The 26,757-nt window shown below is 37.3% G+C and overlaps 2 protein-coding genes across 2 annotated transcripts; one reads left to right on the top strand and one right to left on the bottom strand.

The window, feature by feature from the left end:
* The first annotated feature begins 1,735 nt into the window (after positions 1-1,735).
* On the top strand, positions 1,736-4,059 carry LOC146158013 (microfibril-associated glycoprotein 4-like). The gene is made up of 6 exons (XM_083385834.1): positions 1,736-2,010; positions 2,227-2,291; positions 2,504-2,600; positions 2,810-2,907; positions 3,025-3,185; positions 3,547-4,059. Exons 1-6 carry the CDS (start codon positions 1,740-1,742, stop codon positions 3,725-3,727), a joined length of 873 nt encoding a protein of 290 aa, XP_083241960.1. The 5' UTR covers positions 1,736-1,739; the 3' UTR covers positions 3,728-4,059.
* Positions 4,060-7,374: 3,315 nt separating this feature from the next.
* LOC146158012 (cartilage intermediate layer protein 1-like) lies at positions 7,375-12,662 on the bottom strand. The gene is made up of 13 exons (XM_083385822.1): positions 12,541-12,662; positions 12,258-12,339; positions 11,681-11,864; positions 11,071-11,268; positions 10,595-10,753; positions 10,272-10,385; positions 10,047-10,155; positions 9,768-9,959; positions 9,552-9,654; positions 9,159-9,314; positions 8,630-8,756; positions 7,956-8,107; positions 7,375-7,775 (listed from the first exon to the last, which is right to left on the bottom strand). Exons 1-13 carry the CDS (start codon positions 12,656-12,658, stop codon positions 7,448-7,450), a joined length of 2,022 nt encoding a protein of 673 aa, XP_083241948.1. The 5' UTR covers positions 12,659-12,662; the 3' UTR covers positions 7,375-7,447.
* Positions 12,663-26,757: the final 14,095 nt, after the last annotated feature.

The raw sequence follows: 26,757 nt of genomic DNA, 5'->3' as shown, positions 1-26,757 counted from the left end.
ATGTGCCAAGGTGTCATGTAGCGCTAAAAATTGAAAGTTTGGTCAATTTAACCTATTTAAATGCAAGTTTATAATTTGATTATGCCGAGTTTCAACTGCTAGGAGGAAAAAACAAAAACTGAGTGAAAATTTTGGGTTCGACGAAAGCTTGCAGAGTAACACAGGGGTTGGACAGGTTAACAGAGGTTAAGAACCACTGATTTAAGGAAAAAAGTCGGTTTATTATTACGAGTTTTGGGCGAAGGAAAAAGGCAGGCGGGCTGTCACCTGGCTGTGGCTTTTAACTTTACAAAAAAGCAAGTTTACATTAAACAAAGTCATTTAATAGTGTTAAAAATGCCCAACGCTTTTGTTTTATTGCAATTTGAAAAAGTCACACCCAATGACTAGTAATAGAAAATTAAAAGACAGGTTACGTTTTTATGTTGTACTTATCGATTCTTATTAGAGTGAATGCCATCAGTTAAAAAAAACGGTTTAAGGCAACTTACTAGATTGAAATAAATATATAGTAGATTGAAGAACAAATGCTGACTACTGGAGATTAGGTTTTGCTACTACTCGTCGAGTACTCGTTTCCCCATAATGACGTCATTGCCATAAAATATTGGAAAAGTAGTTTCCGATATTTAGTTGGCAGTTTTATGGCTTTCGACAAAATAAGTTTCTGAATGAAAGCAAAGCAAAGTCGAATATGCGGCTAACCAACCTTCAATCATCAACTGCGGGTTTAAAGATACTCTTGCAAGTTCTGTCAGGTTTTACCCACGCTTGTGCGTTGCTCGTAACGTCCACATTGACATCAGGGGACTGTTACGTGTTCACTAACACATTAAACACCTAAATTAATCAATTGCCATAAGCCAAACCTTAGAGTTCATTAAGTTATATTACGAATTGATAAATAAGGTTTTATATTACGCGTTTCAGTTTTCGTTTGCCAAATATTTCTTCAGTTACATAATATCATATTTGATGATTTAATGTTTACCGTATTGTTGTGTGTAAAATTCCTGAGTTTTCCTGCTTCAATCCGCCTCGTTTCAAACTTGACATGTAACCTTTTGTGGGCGGCGTTATCACGCTGTGCAAAACAAGCCACTTGTTTTGCTGGCGTCTGACTCCCGCTGCAAATTGGCCTTAAAATTGCCGTTGTAATTCCTAGCCATGTTTTCAGAGTGCCGGCCAGTTTTATTGGCCAAATATGACGTAACTTTCGTGTTCTTTTTCTTCCTACGTATTGGCTATATACATGTCTTTCTTAGCGGCTTTGCGGCATTCTCTAGAGAAGTCTTTTGCGCAGTGTTGAGCCGAGAGTGGCGGCAATAGGCAGTGGCTGTCACTGAACTTTGAAACAAGTATACGTTCATTATTGCTTTTTGATAACGTTTTAATTTACATTGTAACAATATTATTTTGGTATTTTAGTTGTGGTTTTGACAGGTAGCATATCTGACCAGAAACCTTTGCAAACAACAAGAACTCACGCGGTTGCGACCTGCCTGACAACTGTAAGGGGTCAGGCCCAAAGCCCCAGTACACAAGTCGCGGCGGGGCACGTGCCATTGTTTTGCACAATGTGCGTAAATATGTGCAAAAAATGTGCGCACATTTTAAACTGCCGTCAAAAATGTGCGCACTTCTTTCACAATGTGCGAACAGTGTGTCACAAGTCACTGCTCTGCTCTGCTCCGCTCCGCTTTCAATTAGGACTTGTTTTGTTTCGCCAGGAAAACAAAATGTTAGTTAAGTTTATTTCGATCTGTCTCTCCTTCCTTGTGATTTGTGACGCAAACCGATGCAGTTACGTCACAGTTCCTGTTTGTGACAATGACGTCACAATATTACCAGGGACCCTAGGTGCGCCACGTGGAGCCAAAGGCGACCAAGGTCCTGCTGGTAAACTTGGGCCCAGGGGAATACCCGGATCTAGGGGGTTAAAGGGTGAAAAGGGTGAAGTTGCTCAGAGTGATGAAGGCGCTTTGCAAGAAATCTTGGCGAGATTGAGAGGTAACTTGGTTCTACATCGCATGTGTAGGCTGCTGTTTAAAGCAACACAATGATTAAATAACATAAAACCTAGAGGTAATTGAATCTTTATGATTTAATAATGTGAAGGTTCTGCTCTAGGCTTTATGCTGTAGGAAGCCATGTGGCTTGTAATGCGGTGTTTGTTTAAGTTATTTTCCAAACCAATGTAAATGTAAACAACAACAAACTTTTCAGAGTTGGAAAGGATTGTGACGTCACTTAACTGGAGGGCAACACTTCTCATCGAAGACGGATGGACGGTAAGAGGACAACAACGCATTAACAACGCATTTGCAAAAAACGGGCATTGATTTGAATTGCATTTTGTAAGCTTTTTATAATTGCTGGTTAATTTTAGGAAGTTTGAATTTTTTTTGCTAAAATGGGCGCACCAACTTGGGATGTCTGATAATATCGGATCGTAGCCGATTCCATAATTCCTGCCAACAATTCACACATTCTTGTTTTGCAGGTTTTCCAGCGAAGGTTTAACGGGAGTGTGGATTTCTATCGCAACTGGACCGAATACAAAAACGGATTCGGAGACTTTTCAGGCGAATTTTGGCTTGGTATGTGAACAGCTTAAATACAAAAAAAGTTTTTAAATTACTTTCGTACAACTGCCAAATTTAGCAGTTTAATGTACGACATTAATCAAATGTAGCCAGAATCTTACACTACATCACACACATTTATGAAAAGAACTTGTAAAACCATATACGCAATGTACGCAATTGTCGATTTCACAACTTATGTTAAAAGTCTTAATAATGCACAGGCTTGGAAAGAATCCACACGCTAACATCTGGCAAGCAATGTCGGCTTCGCATTGATTTGTACGATTTCAACGATGCCCACAGATACGCAGAATACAGGTAAGTTAGTAAAATACCTAAAAACATAATATACTGTATGTTTAGCAAGTGCAAGTACCGAAAATATTATTCGACTGCTTTCCCCATTCATTATGAAATGTACACCATTGGACTTTATCTTTGTTTTTGCATCGATGTTTTTTCCAGTTCATTCTCTGTTGGGAACGAGGCTGGCAACTACACACTGCTGGTAGCTGGTTACAGTGGTACAGCTGGTGACAGTTTGGATTATCACAACGGAATGCAGTTTTCAACCAAAGACCGAGACCACGACAGAAGGTAAGTCGATATTTGCGTTTTATGTTTGCAAGAAGAATTAAAAATTATGAAAATAAAAAAGGAAAAAATAATTGATGTATTTTTTTGCAATCACACAAACTGCATTACTACCATTCGACCACCTTACAAAGCGCATTAACACATAAAATAGTTAGGTCCAAATGTTATCGTTTTTTTATTTAGCAAATTTTGACAAATTTTTATTGCTGCTACCTTGCATTGGGGAAGTCACTTTTAACAAGAGATCAAATTTAAGTTACCATGATAAGATGCTCTGTATTTACTTAAACATTGTTTAATTCCTAATATTAATTCACAATTTTACGGATAATCGCTTTAACGATAGCACCTTGTTGTTTAGTAGCGGGAATTGCGCCAGCGACTACCACGGAGCTTGGTGGTTCAGGAGTTGCCACCGCTCGCACCTGAATGGGGAGTGGGCAAGAACATCGAGCGGATTTAACATGAACATCGTCTGGTACTATTGGAAGGGTTTTGACGTTGCATTGAAAGCTACTACCATGAAACTGAGATGCGATTGATCTGCTTATAATTGCTCGCAACTTGTACATACATTTCATGCATCGTGAAACTAAAAATTATTTCCTATCAGTCACCTTAGTTTTGCGAAAAAAATCGAGTTTCGCAATAAAACATACAAACATAGGGCATTTTAGATCTTTAATTTTTGATTTTTTTAGACAATAATCTATTTCTGTAAATAAAACCTACGGTAATTTGTTTGGACATTCACCCAGGACTCGATTTGGATCCCACAATTGTATATTTCTCTATTTCAGTATTGCAAACTCTTACGTCACGACACTTTGCTTATAAATGGATCGCTTATAAAATACATGACATCATACCTTTACTTGTTTGAAGTTTATAAATTGCTAAGTAACCGAAATATTTTGGAGAATTCGCGTAACATGTTAGTAATTAGACATAACGGAAACTGAAGGAACAATAAATATTTCAAAAACATGAAAGGTTGTTTTATTTGTCGATGTAAAAACTGTTTTGTCAAGCAAATTATCTATGATGACACCCCAGCTGAAGGAACAAAGTTTGTTTTTTAATTGAACTGGCCATGCGTAACTTCCAAAGAAAAACGTCATAAAGTGATTTCATTTGTTGTTGGTAATAATAAATCTTTTATCAACTTATTACAGACAAACTATGATGTGCATTAAGGCTAATTTATCAGCCAAATAATGTGCTGGGTAGGCTAAACTTTTTTAATATTATACATTTAGTAAGTATAATCAGGGGCGCCCGCAGAAAATTTTCCAGGGGGGGGGTAATCAGGGGCGTAACCAGAAAATCAAAAAAAGGGGTCCTGAATTGTCAACTTAGGGAATTCCCCTATTTTTCGCCGGATGTTAATGTATAATGACGTCATTAAAACAGTGAAAATATGACGTCATAGAATGGTGATTGCAAGACGTGATAGAAAAAACCCAGAAACACCAAATACGTCCAGCAAAAGCGAGCACGTGCGTCGTCGACAATCCTGTCAGGCGCCAACTGCGAAATCACGGTGTACAATTGTTAACTTCAGGTAAAAAAAACAAATCAAGACCGTGAAATATATGTGTTTAATTGTGGTAGAATCATACATAATTCGACTTTCAGCAGCGCAGTTTTCAAGTTCCATGAACGGAACTAGCGCTAAATTACAAGCAAGCCTTTCACCACGGGCAATACTAAACGAAGATCGTTTTGACCGGGTGTTATTATGCAACGATTAGCGCAACATCTGCGCCGAGCTGTGTGCCAAGTCAGCTAAATTACAAGCTGTGGTTGAGGGGAAATATGTCGCGTCCATTATGCATAAAGAGCATAATTTTGCGTTAACTATCATTACTTAAAAATTTATACTTTAAAACGCACACGACCGTCACCATTATACCTCCTTTTAAGAATCTGCTTCATTTAAACAAATGCCGATGTTACACCAACATCGGATATTAGCGCAGAGACCGAACGACGAGAAACATACTGCGTATAACTTGACGTTTTTTAGGGAGAAAAAAAAAAGGTTTGACTTAGCGTTGTCAATTGTCGAATACTTGCTAATCACTAATCAGTCAACCTAAGCCAGCGCTTCTCAACCAGTGGGGGCCCTAAGAACATTTGAGGTGGGCCACAGACCAATTTGAAAAGCTAGATTTAGTTTCATTTGTGTCGCTATATTTAATTTTACAGGAATAATGGCTTGGGGAGGAATTGAGAAGATGGAAATTCATTGTTTAGCCGCAAGTATCTCACTAATGCACGGTTGAATAAATAATCTGTTTTGAAATATTTTCTGGTGTGTTTTGTTCTAAACCTATTTTACATTTTTTTCTTTCATAAAACAATTGGGCCAGAGAATTTTTTTGCAACGTAAATGGGCCACGAAGGAAAAAAGGTTGAGAACCACTGGTCTGAACAAATAACGAAAGAGAAAAACTATCCAGCGTTTACGGTCAACCAAACGAAAGACGAAAAACGGCGTTTTGCGCTCGATTTGGGCTTCGCTTTAGATCAAGACGCATGACCCAATTACTTAAAAGGCACGCCGCTTCGAATAGTTTGCTAAACCATGACAAATACGAAGCAAAAACGATAATATCACTTACAAAAAGTGGGGGTAAGAACTCCCTCCCCCACTGGATACGCCACTGGGGGCAATGGATAGTGTATATTATTTTTAACCTTCATAAGTTAAATTCATAAGTTTCTTCATAGCTTCATAATACATATTACACTTACAAATAATACTAATAATCATATTTTGAAATTCCAGGGGAGGGGGGGGGGGGCAAGTGCCCCCCCTTGCCCCTTCCTGCGGGCGCCCATGGGTATAATGTATACTTTTTTTACTATCATTGTAGAAATCAAGCAAGTTTGTAATACTCAACACTTCTTCCTATTATTGCTTGCGTCTACAAGGACAAAAGAACGTACAATTTTCGCACAGTAGAAAGCAAATTCAGTATACAAACGGTGCAGGTTTCTGTAAGACGAAAAAGGAAATGGTTAGCGCACAATACTTCATATATAAACAAAAAGGTTGCGAAGAATAAAACATACCAAAAAATTTTTATTCCTAGGCGGTCACCCATCCAAGTACTAACCAATCCAGACGTTGCTTAACTTCCGAGATCGGACGAGATCGCATTCAACCTGGTATGGTCGTGTCTGGCGTGCACAGTGTCTTCGTAGTAATGCTGCTCCGACTGCACCATGCACAGAAAAACAAGAGTTTATATTGCAACTAAATGGGTCCAAAGCTAATTGCATTCTTTACGTGAAAGGCGCGCACAACCGCGTCTAATTAAATGATTGTGCTTATGCGATGCGCGCGCCATTATGCGCGCGCAAAAACGAAAAATGGAGCAATAGCGAAAGGGAAAGAACTTACAAATATATATTTAGTATGTATAATGTACACTTATTTTACTTTTATGTATTTGATATGTATAATGTATATTTTTTTGCTATTTTATATTGAGTATAAGTATGAAAGGTTCCGATAAGATTTAATCCAGGGATTCTTGAACTTTTTTTACCGCGAACCCCAAAACTTATAAGTAGGCAAGAAATTTTGAAAAATCACGTCATAATTGACGTCACAATCAAATAGTCTTTTAGAGTAATATGATGATGAATTTACTAAAATGAAGTCTAAATACATTGAGTTCTAAAATGTTTTATAATTAAACTCTTTCTTTGAAAATTTGACTAGACTACTTTTCTTGAATTTACACTAATATTTTAATTAGGCCTTCACGGACCCCCTAAAATTAGTTCACGGACCCCTGAGGGGTCCATTGACCCCAGTTTAAGAACCCCTGATTTAATCCAACTGGAATCAATTAAAGGTTGTTTATTATATTCGACCAGGTATAGGTAGCGCCTATTTGCTCACATTGCTCGGGTGTGCACGTATCTGTCATTTTGATTTATTTTCATGATTTTTCCCTAATTTGTTTGAAATTCCTGGTTAGCCGGGTAAATAGCTTCAGGGAGCATCACATCAAACTTTAGCTGCCCGAGTTTATTTCTTCTCGCCCGACGACAAACAACGAATCGAAGTGAAAACCGACACTCATTACATTCTGCAAAGCAGCGGAAAGAACGCACAACGAATACAAGGGATAGATAGATAGATATTATTAAGGTACGTATATATTATAGGGTTGGGAATACAAACGGAGCACGACAATAAATTACATCCCGTCAAAACAAAACACACACACGAGTGTGTAAAATCAGCAGTTGAAGGTCACCGCCACGTGGTCGTCGACCTTCATGACGTCACTGGTCTGGCGCGAGTCGCCGGCCATGCAGCGACCCCTAGCGGCGCGTTTGGCCTTGACCGGGTCGTTTGCCGAGAAGGTGTAGATGCCGTAGGTCTGGCCGAGCGGGTCCGACGGCGCGTACATCCGGTAGCTGTACGAGTTGATCTGTCCGGCCAGGGGCAGCCGGGTCGAGAGGTAGTCGTTCAGCTGCTCGTTGATGGACGCCCGGGCGCACGCCGACCCCTGGGGCGTCACTGCCACCATGGCGCGGTCAGAGTGCCCGTCCAGAGATACCGAGCTGTCGGGGTAAAAAATATTGGGGTTAGTTGTTGTACAGGAGTGCCACGAAAATCCAAATATTTAAAGACTTAAATTTGAAGGATTTTGATTAAAAAAACCTCTGAGCTGTACCAATATTAGGTTAAAGGCCTAAAGAAACACGTTTTTAGGATTATAAGTTGTTTTTTCGAGTAATCACCTGCATTTGAACTCGATGCAGGCCGCCGACTCGTCCACGTCGAGAACGCTGACCGTTTCGCGGATGCCGTACAGTTGACCCTTGAACCCTGCGCGCGACCCAACCGTGTTCTTGCTCTGCAACTCAACCGGAACCGTCGAGCGGAATTTCACCTGAAAAACGAAATCGAAATTTCATATTAAATCGAAAGTTTAAACGAAAACCTTAAATAGTTTTTCAAAAGTAGGTTTTATTTAATTTTGCTTGTAAAAATAGTGTTTTTGTGCGATTTGAATTCGAATTGTTTATATTAGAGAAACATCATTGTCATTAGTTTAATGGTAAAAATAATGGCCAGAATAGACGTGAAAAGCGACATGCTTTATTGTTCAAACGTTTCGGCAAATGCTGATGCCATCATCAGTGATATGAAGGCCACATCAGTTACACCCGTTTATATACACTTTAGTCGCATAAAGGAATGATAAAAAGGTGCGAAACAAGCGTCGCAAAAACGATAGATAAAAAGGTGCGCAGAAGCGAGGTGTAAGCCACCTGCGAGCGTGTGTCTGACGAAACATCATTGTCATTGAAGAGTGATTTAATCTAATATTTCCCAAACATGAATGCGATCAATAGAGACACGAAACGCGCAAAACGCCCATTAACCAAGCTCTTTGGCCGTTGGAACGTACCTTCATGTAGCAAGCCCGGAACTCTGTGGGTCTCGGCCACCAGATGAGCGGGTTCTGCTGCCAGGTGAAGTAGATGTTGTACTCGTCGATCGGGATCGTGTTGAACTCGTAGTTGCTCGACGATTTCCTGAAAATCGAGCGCTACGCTTAGTTTTCTAGTTTTACTTAATGTTTGTTGCAGTTGGAAAACGACGTCTTATTTAGCACAGCTGAATTAATGCCGGCCAGTTTTATGTTTAGTCAAATGTTATCAAACGAAATGTGGTTCGTATGACTTGTGTGATTGCAATACAACCCACATCCAGATGATTTGTAAGACAAACAATATTCTACACCGGGCGGTGATTTCCGTAATACGGAGGATGTTTTCTCTAATTTCCATTTTTTGTCAATTGCGAAATTATGGACGAATTCTATTGAAAATTTATAGAAAAAAAAGCTGGGTAGCAGTCTCGAACTTAAATGTGCTTTATTAAATCAGTATTCTTTGGACGAATTCGACTCGACAGCCAACTCGAACGAGCCGCACCTGTAGAATCTGAAGTGGCTGTCGGTGTTCGGGGCCTTGATGCAATCGAACTTGTCCTCGTAGAAAGGGCCGCGCTTGTGCGTGGCGTCCATCTTTTGCGGGATGCTGATGGCGAACGAGTCCTTGGCGTTGAGGTGACGGTTGTGGTCCGATCTCCTGCAAATCACATTACAATTTTACACTTTTTTAATTAAAAATTCAAGAAAAAAACGTTCGTTATGAATAACGAAAGAAATTTAAATTTGCAATAAAAAATTGAAATCAAATAGCAAAACAAATTAGGCATTAAGGTTGTTAAAATTTTTTTCAATGAAATAGAAAATCGTATAAAGCTTTTTTTAAGAAGGTAACTCTTCTAAAATGTTAAAAAACACAAAAAACGTGCTTCGTTACCTGTAGCTGAGGTAGGGCAGGGCGTTTGCCTTCACCCCGATAACGTCCGGGTCTTGTGCGCTTGAAGCAGCCGCTTCTAGTTGCTCCTTGGCGTTGAGGGTTGCTGAAAAGTGAAAGACGTTGCAGGTTGAAGATGAAAGTGTCTCAAGTTATATTTGGCTCTTCAAGTTATATTTGATTTTAAAGTGGTTTGTGCCTCTCTAGTTTTACCCTCACCTTTAAAAGTAGCGGCGAAGGTGTTTGCTTGAGCGTCGCAGAACAGCCTCACGCAGGCGCCGGTGTGGGGTTGGGTGAGGGCGCTGCTGTAGCTCCTCCATTGGGGCGAGGCCGACTCCCGGTAAACGCCCGACACCAGGACGTTGGAAAGCTGGTCCCACACGTTGAAGTCGTCGGAGCCGAAAGCTCGAACTGCGCGCAATGAAGGTGTTAGGAAATAGTGAGGTAAGTATGAATAGCCTATCTTTGTTGATTCAACAGTATATCAGCTTTACCCACCTTTAGCGTAGCAGGTCTGAGCCGCGGCGACGTCGATGTTGAGGATCCTTCTGTAGTCGACCAGAGCAATGTTGGCCGAAACCACGAGGCCGTTGGCCGATGACGTCATCTAAAAAAAGGAAAGCATTGAATATCTGGTGTTATTTGAGTTTTAATGTACATGACAAGCTCGTTTTTTAGCGTAAAAATTTATCGAAATAAGACGAAGTTAATGGTTTTACTTACGTCCATCCTTCCTTCGTCCACCCAAAGTCCAGTCGAAGGGTCGAGCGACCACAAATGGACTTTGGAGCGGTCGCTTTGCACTCCGATCTGACTCGCGTCCATTGAGATGCGGATCTGAGAAAGCAAATTATTTAAAACTCATGTTTTAACTGATTATAGCTAAAAAAAGTTTGGGGGTGAAAATAACTTTTTGTGTATTTGTGTTTTTTGGGGGTAACTATAAGCATTTATAATCGGTGATACTGAAAATTCCTCGCAATATTGTTTCAAAATTAAATTAAAAATCAAAAGCGTGATAATAAGCTTTAAACTAAACGACTTACGTTCCTGACGTTGAGCTCAGTATTGTCGAGCGCCCTGAAATCCATGTCGAACATGCCGTAGCACCTCAGGACCCTCCCGTCCTCTGTCAGCATATCGCCGGGGGAGTCCAGGTAAGATGTGACGTCACGGGGGTCGATGTACGTCAGACTGCTGGTGGCCTGTGTTCAACAAGTTGCAAAATAATAGAACATTGCCTTTAAGTGCTTTTTAACGTTTTCGTGACTCAAATATCAAGGGTTATAAATGCAAGCAAGGCCTGGCTAGAAAAACTACTAGCCTGTGGTGGGATTCGAACTCACGACCTCTGGCCTTACCGAAGTTGATTGCACTATAATCCTAAAAAAACAACTCATTTCGGTAAGTCCTTCCAAAGGCATCTTGCCTACTATAGAACGTGTGCCGTTATCGGTGGCCAGTATACAAGGGCTTGATCATAAAATAAACGTGAAAATGGCTGGTAACTTGAGGCACCGACCTCGCCGTGATAGCTGTCGCCGTTCTTCTTGAACAACGAGTTGGGTTCGATGGCGATGTGGATGGCAGCGGCTTGGCCGGTCGACGAGTAGGGGTTGTAAAGTCCCCGGTCCCGGGACGAGATGGGGTTGTTGGGGGCTTTTAGGGGCAGCCTGATCTCGTGGTAGATGTCGCCCCCTAAGCGCTTGAACGGGAGAACCTGTCAAGGAGAAAGGTGAGCTTACAAAAGGAAACAAAGTTATATTTAAATTGCAATCTTGTCAACAGTCACAAGGGTATTATATTATCTGGTGTAAGTTTAACTATGAAACGAAAACACGCATTACTTTGGTTACAGTCAAGTATTTTGGAAGGTAAAGTTTGGATTATAAAGCTAGAAAAATGCACAGTCGGTTATTCATAAAATGCAAAGCGTATAAATAAATTTAATATGACAACATTTATTTAAAATGAAGGCGAATATTCCTAAGAGTTTAAAGCATTTTGGCAAAAGCAAAATTAGCCATTTGAGATGAAAGAGAAATATATATTTAAAATCATTAAATAAAAGGCAAAAGCTAATCAAAGTCAGTTTTTAAATAAGAATATCTCAACTACGGTAAACGACGGACCTTAGTTGTGGCCATGAACTCCTGGTTTGTGTCCACAAAGGTCAATACGAGGCGGTCAGTGTCCAAAGAGACGTCGATCGAAAACTCGCCCTTGCTGTTTGTGTTCGCCGCCGTCCTATTGTTACGTACAACAATGCCGAAGCTCAGGGGCTTCTCGCGTCCGTCCTGAGTCACGCCGTACACTCTGGAGAGAGAAGTTTAATTAGAAACGTTTAGTATACAAATAAAAGCAGAATGAACATCGAAGGCCATACTGAAGCAGGTAAGATTTCGTGAACGTTTTGAATTAAAAATTATAAAATGCTATCCATAGAGTAGGTATCTTAAGATAATGACTGCAGGTTGTTATAAGACGTTGACTAAATATCAAAGCCTATACAGAAGTAGGTGGATCTTGTCAACGTTTCAAATAAATCTTAAAATAATGGCTAGAGGTTTTGATTAAACCTAGAATGAATATCAAAACCCATATAGAAGTATGTAACAATTTTGTAACTATTCAATAAAACTTATTCAATTTCAATTTGATCACCAGATCTAGGAGGGAAATAGATTTTACAGTTTCTAAACGACTTACCTTCCGGAAACTGAAATGCTCTGGTGAGTACACAGGCTGCATCCGCATTCAGTCACTGCACTCACTTGGAACGTGGAGTTGTCTGCATGAAACAACATAAGTAAATATTTTGCCATACCTGACCAGCACACTCTTGAATTAGGGAATATAAAAAAAACGTTAAGCCTTTTGTTGTATTGTATTTAAGGTTACGAATCGTCAGGAAACTTTACACTTTACCATTTGAAAGCACGTGTAAATAACATGCATCGCACATCTCTACGTCACTATACTGAAAGCTTACCATGACAAACAACTTGTTTCATCTGTCGCTGAACGGCGCCGCAACATTGTTCGAACCGGTTGAACTTGGGGCAAGGCACTGAGGGACACGCCCCCACGTCTACGTAGCGAGTTCCCATTGGTCCACTGCATGTGCTCGGCATGGCAATCATCCTTCTGATTGGTTGACTGTCACAGTTTGCTGAAGTGAAGAAAAGCATATAACAAAGATCAAAGATCATGAATGTTTGATCACATAAACTGAATCCATATTTGTTACATTCAGTATATATGATCACAACATATGTTGGATCACATAAATTGAATCCATATTGATTGCATTCAGTTGATATGATCACCACATATGTTGGATCACATAAATTGAATCCATATTTGTTACAGTTATTAGTACACCTGTTGTATTCAGTAGATATAACAGCGCATTACCTGTTGGCTTAAGGCATCCCAGTTTGCCGTTCTCATCTGGTCCACACTTCTCGTCCGATCCACACCCAGCCGCGTTACAACTCGGAGCGCCATTATTGCAACTGCACAACTGAGAACAACCTGGAGTGTAGAACTGCTCTCCATCCTATTAATGAACAAACAACATTGGTTATTTCATGGGCCTCTGGCGCACATACTGAAATGTCGTTCACTTATAACGAGATAAACATTGACTAACTTTGGTGTATTTCGGTGATTAAAATGTATCTGATCTAATATTTTACTTAGATTTCAACTTATTTTTACTTGCGATTTTACTAGATACTTAGTCACAGAAAGGAAGTACTTAAGTACAGGGGACACTTCTAGTGTAAGGACAACTTGCTGGTACCTTGTAGTAGAGTCCGTCGTACAAACAACCGCATTTCCCAACTGGGACACATTCCTCTCCAGATTGTAGGAATCCAGGGTCGCATTCACAACCTGAAGTACAACAAGTGAATGTTTAAACAAAACTAAAACAAGTGAAAGTTTAAACAAGTCAAATGGTGGTCATTTAAAAGCACTCAAACTTTTAAAGCACATGTTTAAAATCCAAAAAAAAATAAAAATAATATTGTTCCAACTCACTTAAAGCACTCAAAACCATCAGTGCAAGAAAATAAGATTTAAGACAAGTTAGTTTGTGCAATTAGTAAAAGAAGACAATGTTTAAAATAGCAATATGCTGACAATTAAAATTACACAAAATTCGTAAGCAACACACAATGTCGGGAGGCATGAATATAGGTGTTTATAAACAAAATTTGCAAGATAACATTATCTGCATTCACCGAAAAAAACGTTGTGAAAAAGTAACATTATAACAAGATTGTTTGAATTGATAAACCGAAAGTAAATGGAGATGATGTTTCAAAGTATATTACAAATCTATTTTATTTTGTTTTATGAACAGCATTGCTCAGTGAGAAAAAATCAAAGTATTGACCAAAACATTGGTCAATTAATTATGTCCACCATTTTCCATTGTCATTGAATTAAAATTTCTTCTTAACAATTCAATGGCGTGTTTGCAAAAAAACAAAAACATGCTGCCCTTTTTTAGCATTTAATATTAATAAGTTAGAGTTTTAGAAGAATAAGGTACCTTCAACGCAAGTGTCTCTGCATAGTTCGCTGGCGGTCTTATCCACACACGTATTGGGGCAGGCTGTAGTACACAGCTTGTACTGGGAGTTGACTGGGCACACCACTCCTGGTGAATAAAATACACTTGTGAGTAAAATAAATATTTCTATAAAATATAAAATTAATTGCGACAAATCTTTAATCGCAAACAAACGTTAACAAAATGATTTTATGTACATTTTTTTTCAAATGGTACTTGATATTAAAAACAGAATATACAAGCTAAATACTTCGAATTTGCTGCACTAATTCTTAAATACCGCGTTGGAATTGTGGGAAAAGCCAATCGTTAGGAGTTCAAGCTCTGAATGTTCAAATAAATTGTTTTACACAAATAATTCCAGTTTTACCGAAAAACAAAATAAAAACAACTCAATTTCAGGTTTAATTTTAATTGATTCCAAAATAGTATATTAGACGATATTAATCATTAGTCAATCTTCTACATTTTGCAAAACACAATCTTAAAACTTCCTTCCTTAGTACAACCGACTGTTTAGTTACAAAGTTTGAAAGTAAACAATTCACTTACGAGCTCCAATCAGACTTCTCCAATCACAAACTGTGACCCCTTGACCTTGACACGTGGACGCGTAACCTCCAACGTTGAGTTCAATCGCTTTCGCGTCTCCTCCGAAAGAACAAAGGTCAAACACGCAATCCTGTGAAGAATCAGTTAAGGAGTTGGCGTTATTTGTATCTATTTTATGTTGTCAGCCACAATCATATTGCACTCCCAAATAGGAATGTCCGATTAGAATCAGTTAAAATTAGAATAACTTTATCGTCTGATGGGGCCGAAACATTGAATCAAAAGCTGACAAATCCCTAATTGGGCAAAATAAGATAAAAAAAGTCTTTTAACCTCAAACTTCATCACTAACTTCACCAGTAACTTCCACCCTTACACAAACTACAACTCCGTCATTACACATATGTTTTTGATAACCAATGGGCTCAATGTGATTAAAAAAAATAATTGATTCAAAACACAAAGGTTCCCTTACTATTGAGTGTCGTTACTCCCCATGATCATGCAAGCAAGATAGATAACATTTAAAAAAACGAAAAATATATTATGGGTGAATAGTCCAAAACTTGGTTTAGCGTTAGGAAGTTTAGTTTAGTTAATGTTGATTGCGTGTTGTTTTTTTTTCCTTAAATTTATCTTTCAAGGTAGAACAGCTGTGTGAATCGCAAATCACAAAGAAAAAAAAAGGAAAAAACTTCTGTATTAAATTAGTTTTGCTGTTCATACTTTTTCGGACAAGTGAGAAAACTTATTTCGACGAAACGTTAAAAACAAGAACAGCAACCATAGTGGTTGTATTTCGATAACTACTTCCTTACGTTAAAGTATGAGGCGGGGTTGATGGTCGCGTGGCATTGTCCGAAGCATCCTCCCACGTGGTTGATGATGGCACATCGGCTCTCGTATTGTGACCTCACAGCTGGGTCGTCGCACACGTTTGCTGTTGTGGTGGCCACTGCGCACCTGAAAAATATAAGTTTAAAAAATAAATAAAATTGTAAAACATCGCAAAATTGTGAAAAATCATGATTTTTCTCTTAAACTAGTGTGGCAACTCTGAATTGCTTCATATTATGCTGCTTTGTTAGATTCGAGTTTAGATATTGCCCACAGCACACCAACCTGTAAAATATATTGTTGTAATGGTACAAGTGAATAACTTGGTGCATTTATGTCATTGTTTTTAAATGACTTGATTTGACTTCAGTCTTTTGGGCAAATGACTTGACATAGACTCACGCCCAGTAGATGTAAAAGTTTTCCTTTAACGTGGTAATCGGGCGGGTTTACAAAGTGTAATTTTATTATTATATCAGTGACTTGACTTGGACTTTTCTTGTTATTTTTTTTAAATGTCGACTTGGCCCAGACTTAAGTAATTTCATAACGACTTGTTTAAAACACAATCTAAGATGAACAAGGAGATGACGTCGTTATAATTGGATGGTCTGGTTAAGGCCCTCTTTCTTATGGAATGGAACTGTCCACTTACTCTGAGGGTGAGTTGACCTGGTAACTGTTGCCAAAGTCCACATACGAAGTGGTCAATCCGCCTCCTCTCACACGAAGGTCGTCAGTTGATATTCCATTGTAGTCACCACATAAACCTAAATAATAGCCGTTTCATTACACGAGTGTTTGTACAGTTTGAAAGGATATGCACTTTATAAAAAGATTTTTGATTGACGAACACTTTTGTTATTTAAATAACTGTGAATTTACTTAGAACAGATTTTTTTAGAATGGATGAAACATCTTTTTGGCGAATTGATAACCAATAAAAAATGTTAAACACCTAATGAAATTAAAAAAAACTTAAAAAAATAATGCTTGGTATAAACATATGGAGCATTTGTTTTCTTTTAGGCAAAATATGTGGATTAAAAATACAATTTCATGACTTTTTGACGAAATATCAAGCATTTTCAATACTACATTATTCCAAGGGATTTCCCTACAAACTTACCTTCAACTAATCCCGAGTAATCAGGCGACAACCCAACTGTGAAGTAATGATCACCATCGTAACGCATTTGGACGCCGAACGGAGTTGACACGTGGACGAACAGACCCCCACGTCTGACCTTGACCCCAGAAGAGGGGTCACTGTAAGGCAGTGTGGTACCAACGCCGTTGACCTTGAGGAAAATAAAGGTTAAACATTTAGATCGAAGAATTTGGAATCTAAACTCGAAACCTTGTTCGAAAATGAATTTCTATTTGAAAGCATAAAGTCTGATTTTATTATTTTAAAGGCATTTTTATACAAATATGGTCTTCTATCTTTTTATCTCTTTTAGGATTATTTTACTGATTATATTAAACACGCTAAACATAGATGCATGTACGTAAATGTTTGTAAATTGCCCTTACAACGAAAACAATTATATTTTAATGCTATTGTCGAAAACAACTTGCCTAAAAAATACTGAAAGGTATATTTTTAGGGTAAGGCGCTGAACCTTACGACGAGAGACCGCGGTTGCCTATGTGTCTTTCACGTTCCTTGTGACCTAACTCTAAGACCTGACTCTAAGGAACAAACTACCAACTTGTATTTAAGCCGAAGAAAAATCAAACGCTGAAAGCAGAAATCAAAAATCCAACGCGAATAGAATTAATTAGAATTAAGAGAAAATATATTTCTCTTAAGGTCTTATAAATTACCGGATTTGATTAGGACAAAAAAGTTCAAATAATATTTGGTTTGTTCATACTTGACAAATTGTTGAAGTTACTCACCAGAACCAGCAGATTCTTGCGCAATTCGATCGTTGTGCTTCCAACCGTGAAGATCACCTTCTTCAGCCACGTCACGTGATTCAAGTTAAATCGATGCTCGTTCTCAGTCTAAAAAGCAAAACCTTTTTGGTTAAAGAGAAATGACCGTGGCAGAAAAAGTATATAAATCAATCAGCGCCTATTTTTTTAGACTTTATAACAACGGCTTACTTAGCGAAATCAGTGCTTATTCATGATAATATTAAGTATTTGATTGAAACTAAATATACCAAAACTATAATATTGGATAAAATCGCTATGTTTTTTTTGTATTAGGAATAAAACCTGCGTACTGTGTTCTACTGTTAATGATCATTTTTTTCAAATTTAAATATATCACACAGTAGTGGTTTTATCCTTATACCGATCCTTGATAATTTAAACATATATTTTGCAATCCTATACCCCATCAAATAATTAGTGTGCTCAAAAAACAGAATTAATGAAATTTAAACTTTCAAAAGTAATTTATTTTCAGAGTGGGCCAAAAATTAGCTTAAGGTTTCATAACTTATTACCTCCAATACTACCAAGTACCTATAGTATTTAACTTTAAAGGTAGAATCGTTTAGTTGGATCGCGAAACATGGCTGTTATGCATATATTAATTTTGTATCGGATCGGCACCGATACCACCCTAGTATCGGACAACTACCGATACTCCGATCCATAATTATCGGACATCGCTCCACACAACCCACCTGGAGAGTAAACTTGGTCACTTGACTGAACTGCGCTGCGGAGGTGGTTTTGACCAAGTCATACTTGCACGCTCCTTGGTAGTCGTAATGCTTGTTGTCAAAGGTGTCGTAATGCGGGTCGCCGCTCACTGTACAGTACTTTAGATCGGCGAAGTAACCTGGTCAATACAAGTGCTGGTTAGCTCGCGACTTGTGAAGTTGAAAGAATTTAACTCTTCTGTTGTTTTTATTGCCGCAGTGGCATAAGTAGAATGTTTTTTTGATAATACTTAGAAACCACAATATTACGTCACTTCACAATATTACATCATAAAAAGTAGCATTGGGAAACCTAAAGGTTATTTTTTCTAATAATTTCAGTTTTTTACAAAATTAAATAATTTTAGTTTTAACAAATTACACAGAATTATAATTACATTTAAATATTTTGAAAGGAATTTTTAATTTAGTGTAAAGCCCATACTTTTCCGAATATAAAATTTAACTAAAATCGTTTTTAATTTATATTCTTTGTTCCGACTATAGGAGATTTAATGATGTTAAAAAAGTAGCATTTTGGTAAAATCCGGATTAGCTTAGAATTAGGATTAGAGCACACAAGCAATTTACAAATTAGATTAGAATTAGCAGAATTTTTAAATTAATAAATTAATAAACTCGAATTATCTAGTTGTCCAAGTTTGTTCTTAAGGACTTACGTGTGCAAGTTGGTGGTGAAGGACTCCAGACTCCATTTTGATCGCAACTTATTGAGTTGGATCCTTCCAATGAGAATCCGTCCTTACATGTGTAGCTCACAGAGTCACCGAACCTCCACACAGAGCTAGGGGGGTTCGAGGGTCTGTACACCCCGTGATCCGTGTCACCAGGGTACGGGCAAGTCACAACTGAAGAAAGAGAAGTGTGAATTTGTAAAAAAGAAATAAAATATGTAATTGGGAGTGGTTTTAGGTCGGTTAACAAAAGATTTTGACATTATACAACGGCCTACACAAAAAAGCGTTTAAACAATTAAAAAAAAAACAAAGCAAAGAAAGACATCTTAAGTGTCTTGAAATATGTGACAAATAATGCCCCCACAAAACTTCAGACCACTTATGTATTTTAACTTACGCTGGCAGTTGTCGAAGGCGTCCACGATGTATCCCCTCGCGCATGCGCACTCGAAGCTTCCGGGGGTGTTCCTGCACTCTTTGTTGACGTCACAGCTGATGTGTTGCGTCACACACTCGTCGATATCTTAACAAAAGAGAATTTGTTGGAAGTGGAGAGAGATCGAAGAGGAATAAAGCTTGTTTGCTTTATATAAATTTTAATCGCGTGTTTTGATTGTTAATAAAAACATGAAACACAAGTCAAGGAATTAAAATTTTTCAAGGTCAAAAAATTAAATATTTGACCTTTGCCGTTACCTCAAATATACAAGGACTTGTCAGAACAACAAGCAATATGCAAATGAGGGCTCACCGATGCAATTAGGGGGATTCCCGTCCCACCTGGGGCCGGTGACGCAGTTAATGACGTCATTACCCCTCAGGGTGAAGCCGGGGTTGCAGCTGTACGTCACTTGCGCCCCCACTTTGAACTCGCTGTCTGTTGTGACGTAAGAACCGTCGTTGGGGGTTCCCGGGTTTTGACAAACTGGGGCTGGAAACAAAAAATAAAACTTTGAAAAAAAAATTGCAACTAAGAAAAAATGGAAAACAATGTTACTTTAAACAAGTCTTAAAAAATAAACAACTAAAAAACTAAAAAGACTGGGTTAAATGTTAAAAAAATATCAAAGAAAAACATTTAAAAACTAAAACATTTGCGGCTGAGAAAAATGTTACGAAACCGGAAACAAATTTACTCTGTAAAAAATGCAAGATGCAACAAACTTACAAAAAAATGCACTAAAACCTGAAAATATCTTAAGCTAAACATTTTTTTTAACTTAAAACATTTTTTTTAAACTATTGAGTGTTGCTAACCGAAAAATAGAAACTCAGTGAGATACGATTTAGAGACAACAAGATACAAAAAAACTCAATAATATTGTTTTACCTCTGCAGCTTCTTCCATCGCCGAGATATCCGGGCGGACAAGCGCAAGAATAAGAACCCACAGTGTTGGTGCAAATAGCGTCCGTGTGGCAGGGAGGGTTCGGTACGCTGCATTCGTCAACATCTGCAACGTATTAAGGGTTAAGTATATTGGTATATCATAGTATTAAGTGGTAAGTATGTTGATTATAGGCTTCGATTTGCTTTAAACTTAAGTATCAACCTCCTGATCGTTTGTAAAATGTAGAAAGTGGGACAGTTAGCATCTATTGTTAAAAAAGAAAACATTTACAATTGTTAAAACTATAAAAAGTATTAAAAATGTCAAATTCTACAAGTAGTGTAAAAATAGCAAAAGTTTCGAAAAACTACAAACAGTATCAAAAAGTTTTAAAAAAGGGAAAAAGCAGCCTTTAAAGTTAACTGCGCACCTCAAACTTTTCAAATAACAAATCTAACATTTATTTGTTAAACAAAAAATATAAAATATTGAACCTTAATAACTTGATAGTTTAAATAGGTTTATTTGTTAGTTGAAAAAGTAACTTTGCTTTAACAAGATTTTAAACAGATGTTTTCCTTTATCTAGAATCAAAACAGATTAAAAAAGCATAAAACCTAAATAATGTTCTAGCATTCATTTGCTATACTTTAAAACAAGACGAAAAACAGGATTTAGATTACAATACAAAAGCATCAGCTATAAACCAAGATTTAAACAAAGAGTTGACCAACCTTGGCAGTGAGGTTCTGCGTGTGACCACGTGCCGTTACTGGTGCATGACATGCTCGTGCTGCCCACGATCTCGTACCCAAGGTCACAGTAGAAGCTCACCACTGTGCTCACCCCGTACTGGAACTGGTTTGGGGGGCGTAGCGGACCCCGACTGGGGGATTCGGCTCCTGGCACATGATCCCTGAGGGAAAGTACCGGGGTTAGAGCAGTGCTTGTCAATCTTTTTCGGCCAAATACTGAGCATAAGTATAACAGCGGAGCTTTTGGAGAACCAATTATAATTGAACGTTTTTTAAGCCACCAACATAAGGCATAGGCAGAACAAGTTCTAATTTAATTAATATGAGCTAAGTCTTCGTATGCCTACTGTTTCTGCAATGATTTAAAGTATTGGGAAACACATTGGTTAAAAAACAATGGGTTAGGGGGTGAGGTTTTTAAAATTTTGTTTTCACGTTTTAACCAACTTGAAACTTACGAAGCGTTGAAACAGGTTAAATGAAATAACACTTAAGCCTGAAATGAATTGGGAAGCATTGCTTAAAATAATATAAATTAAGTGGGAATAGTTTTTTATTTAAGCAAGTGGTTACTTAACGCTCCTTTTCAATAAATTATCCAAATACCTTCAGAAATGCAAATAAATAAACCTGTCTGAGATTGCTAAAATTACAAACCAATGTTTTGCACATTTTACTATTTGTGTCTAAGCATAATTTAACAAATGTCCGTAATTGTTTCTCAATTTTTATAACTACTTAAACAAAAAAAAGTTGTATTTCAAGTCGATTATTCAACAGCATCTGCTTTAGACCACTCACTTGTGCAATTTGTTGTTCCATCTCCAATATGCCCGTGTGGACACTGGCAAGTGTAACTTCCATCTGAGTTGATGCAGGTTGCTACAGGGTTGCAAGGACGGACGCTCAAACATTCGTCGATGTCTACAAAGCAGGTTAGAAGATTATTTATCAACGAGTAAATAGTTAAAGGACATCAACCTTAAGGTGTCTGTTAATGTTATTAAGGTTGCTTACAATCAATGAATCACTGTATTTGAAAAGTGAAGCACCAGAGCACTTAGAAGAATGTTCTTGCTAACTGTATCTCAAAGAGTTTTATTTGGTTTTAAGGAAGACCCTATGACTATGTTAAAAATTAATAAAGAGTTATTCGAAACGTTCAAAATGCTACCCACTTCTGTATGGGTTCCAATATTCATTCTATATATAGCAGCACCTGGCGTTATCGCTACAGTCGTTTAAACTGGCGTCCCTACACTCGTTGATGTCTGCAAAAGAAACGTACAAATGGTAATCAAATGTCTGATCCTGATTTTACTCTGGTTTTTCAACTTTGAGTTTTATCGTTCATATACTCGTCAGTGGAACAGTGATCGACAAGCAGAAACCTGTTGCCAATGATTTAGATTCCATAAAGATACGCCCTTTTATATAATGGTAATGTAACATGCACACACAAACAAGTACAACTGTGATCTAGTGTAGCTATAACTGTTAAATAGTTTAGCCATGATACTTACACTTACACTTATTACCAAATTAATCTTGACATTTTAAAATTATACTAATTTAATTAAAATTATCAAATATCGAATATAATGCGAATTCCAACACAAACCATAATTTTCATTTAATACTCTTTACGTTATGCCTGAAAACAATTCAATAACTTGAATTGGATACGTATAGATGCACCCAATCTTGAATTTTCATATTTAAAAAAATAATCTCGAATATAGAAAATAATTGCAACTAAATTGATTAGAAAAAAATTAAAAAAAAAATTAAAAAAAATTCAATATTTTTTAATAGCCTTTTAGGTTGTTTTTGTTTTACTTATTTGTTTTACCTGAGCAGATTACATCGGGGTTAGACCAGCGTCCAGTGTCCTGGCATCTTGACACTGGATCTCCGACAACCTGGAACCCTTTGTGGCAAGAGTAGGTGACCTCGGCCCCCGCAAACCACTGAGCGAACCCCTAGGGTGTGTAACTACCCCTGTTTGGGGTGTTGGGGGTTCCACAGGTTACCCCTGGAAAACAAAAGTCGAAATTTATAAGAAGCTTTACAAGTTGTTGAACCAAATTAAGGCGAAAATGTATTTTTATGAGCTTGGGTAAAAACTTTTTTCCCGTGTAAAATGTAGCGAAATTTACAGAAGTTGCAAAAGTAGTTCAATATGAATTCACTAACTTAACGTTAAAAAATGTATTTCTTCAAGGTTTTGTTAGGTCTCTGGGTAAAAATAAGTTTTAATGGTTGTTAAATTTTGATTTTACCAACTAAAGAACAATAAAAATAAACTTTGAAAGTTAAAGTCAAATATTTTGACCCAGGATATGCATATGGCGAAAATAGTGTTAAAGCTTAAAATGCTGTGATGTTCGACTTTTTAAGTGCTGCCTAAGTAAAAATATGCGATTATTTTACGCCAAAAGTTATTTCAACAAAAATTTCATTTTATTTAACTTAAAAAAGTTCTAAAATAAATAAAAAGTGTTAAAGTAGTTCGGGTAAAAGTACAAACTTTATGCGTGTCAACCTTATCTTTTTTAATCTTTTTTACTTACTTTGACAATGTTTTCCGTCTCCTTCATATCCCTCCTCACAATGGCAAGAATATCCACCGTTTGAATTGCTGCAGAAAGCAAGAGAATGACATTTGCTTCTTCCCTCGGTACATTCGTTGATATCTGGCAACACAAGTCAATCAATTGTTGCTACAAAACCACTAGATTTTGGGTTAAAAACTTATTTTTTACGAGTTTTTTTTTTCGTCTCAAGAAACAAACCATATTAGTTTGTCTGGTGAATTAGAAGACTAAGAGACTGATGATGCAGTTTAATGGTCAAATGTACTTTTATATTTTATAAAATGATTGACAGTGATTATATATTTTTGTTCATTCAAAAGAATGAATAAATTTTAAATGTAGGTAGTTTACGTCAAATATACCACTATACGTTAAACAAAATTTTATGTGTTTTGTGCCGTTCATAGGAGTTAAGCTAAACTTTGTTCCGGCAAAAATATAAATTAAACTATTGTTTAACCAGCCTCAAAACCAATCGTTATTTTACTATTTTCTCTACTTCCTTTCTTTGAAAAAAAAAATGATTTAATCATATTAAAGCTTGTAAAAATAAATCTTAGTTAAAACATTGACACTTTGATTTTAATTTGCTCAATTTTCTCAAGATATGAAGAAAACATCTTGTTTCTAACAAGTACACAGAAGGGGATCCATGAGGTTGCTTGCACTAACAGACTGAGCAAGCATTGACGTATGGTTGTTTCTCGACTCGTTCCCTTCTGAGCCTGCATAGCTCAGTTGGTAGAGTGATGGTCCGGCCTTGACCGGAAGTCGTGAGTTCGAACCTTACTTCAGGCCAGTTGTTTTTCTAGTCTGCCCTGCTTGCATCATAAATCAACAGTTTCGGTGAGTCTGCGATGGCTTTTGTTGTACTAATTATACGTAAGCCGTAGTCGTTGGTCAAAAAGCAGCTTCGAAGGGCTAGATCCCAGTTATTAACACACATATGTGTGCATGTTTCATTGTTTCTAACAAGTTATATTAAAACTATGTTAAAATATTTGACGTTCAAAGATCCTTTAAAATCCTCTTTAATTTGCCAACCTTTCGGGATGAAAAAAACAACCTGCCTAAATACGTTAGCCTTACCGTCACATGCTGGAGCGGCAGGTGGCACCCAGGTTCCGTCCGACTGGCAAGTGGCAGTTGGCAGTCCCTTAACGCGGTAGCCAGTGGCACATGAGTAGGTGACAATGGCGTTTGCTCCGTATCGTTTATCACTGTAAGGCTGGTAGCTGCCACCGTTCGGAGTTGGAGGTTTGGGGCAAGCAAGCTCTGCAAGGTAAAAACAAGTTGTTTGTACGGTTTTATGTTAAGTTCCTGTACATTTGAGCATAATGGCTGTAGATTGTAGTTAGACGTAGAAAGTAGCATGAATTTTAAACGTTTCAAATAAATATTAAGATAAAGACTGGATGATGTGGTTAGAGGTAGAATGAATACCAAAGCCCATACAGAAGTGGGTAGCAGTTTGAACGTTTCGAATAAATCTTAAAATAATTGCTGGATGTTGTGGTCGCACGTAGAATGAATAGTTGTTATGAGGGCTTTTAAAGGTGTTTTAATGCACTAATAGAAAAATAACAAAATTTATATAAGTTTCATAATAAAAACGTTAAACGAACAAGGATTGATAAACTTTCAGTAATTCGACACCATGAAGATATTCACAAAGGTTTGCAAACAGTTGTTATGAAGTGTTTTATTGAAGTATTTTTGTTATAAAATTGAGCTATTTAACCAAATTTTTGCACATAAAACAATTTTCTTGCTGTATGTAGCGTTTTTCTTATTGTTTAGTTCAGTTATTGCTCATAGTCGTACGAGTTTAAAATTTCCAAAAGTTCAACGTTTTTATTTTATATTTATGACAAGGACGTGACTTGACCTTCTATTTATTCAAAAATACTAGACCTGGACTTCAGTTATTTTACAAACGCCTTGACTGGGATTAATGCATTTTACAAAGACTTGACTTGGACTTAAGTTATTTTACAAATAACTTGACTGGGACTTAAGTCATTTTATAAATGACTTGTTTACAACACAGGTCCTCACCGTCACACTTGGTGTCACTCTCCTCCCATTGTTCGTCATCTTGGCAAACAATGGCCCGCGCGCCGCTCAGCGCGAAACCGGACAAGCAGTGGTATGTGACGTCACTGCCCACCGTCCATAGTGAGGGGGTGTTGGGGGTGAAGAAGCCGCTAGGTACACGTGGTGGCGCACCACACAACACGGCTGAATAGGAAAAAGAAATTTGGTTTATTGATTTATTTTATTAAATTTTAAGGATCAATTAAATTTCAAAATTACACTTAAAATTATCAAAGAATATATTTATTGCCTGAAATTAAAATTTGAGTTCGACAAACAAAGTTCACAGTTTGAATATCAATTTCGTATAGTTAGAAAAATAAATGTCGTTTGCAAATAAAATTAATCTTATTCTATATATTTTTTAAATAATACTTCACCAAGGTTGTTTCGTTTGTTTTTTTACATTAACAAAAACCGTGCTTTTTTTTAAATTTTAAAGCAAAAACGTTTACTCCAGTATAAAAGTTGCAGTTGTAGCGATAAAACATTTTAAAATACTTTTTGTTACGCACTTTAAACAGAAATGGCGCTCAATTTATACTAGTACTTACTGGTACAAGATTGACCGTCTCCACTGTACCCGTGCTTACATTCGCACACGAAAGATCCGATTCTATTGAAGCAGTTCGCGTGTCTGTGGCAGTTATGTGTTCCAACTGAGCACTCGTTGATATCTACATGAAAATAAAACTTTAAATGTGATTTTTGCATATTATTTTACACTTAGGGCTGGGAAATAAGCATACTTGGTTTCAACACGAAATATCTAGCAAAACTGCATTGTATTCTAAAGTATTTGTAAGTAAGAATGTAGTACACGAATTTGTAAGTAAGAATGTAGTACACGTATAGAAAATTAACGTTTCTACTTTATAAATACAAATTATGACGGAGCAGCGCAGTTTTCCATAAAGTACTAAAATATGTGATGTCTGTGTACATTTTTTATTAAGTTAATGACAATCAGGTGGCCGTCTTATAGCATAACCTATTGCATTGTACCGTAACGGTATATTTATTTAACTCTTAGCACGTTACAGTAGATGGTATAATTTTTTCATATCACGTTTTGCAGAATCGCAATAGTACTAA

This window comes from Ascidiella aspersa, chromosome 3, assembly GCF_963924565.1.
Source record: "Ascidiella aspersa chromosome 3, kaAscAspe10.2, whole genome shotgun sequence".
Lineage (NCBI taxonomy): Eukaryota > Metazoa > Chordata > Ascidiacea > Phlebobranchia > Ascidiidae > Ascidiella > Ascidiella aspersa.
The sequence above is the reverse complement of the archived record's forward strand: the minus strand, read 5'-3'. Positions and strand labels throughout refer to the sequence as shown.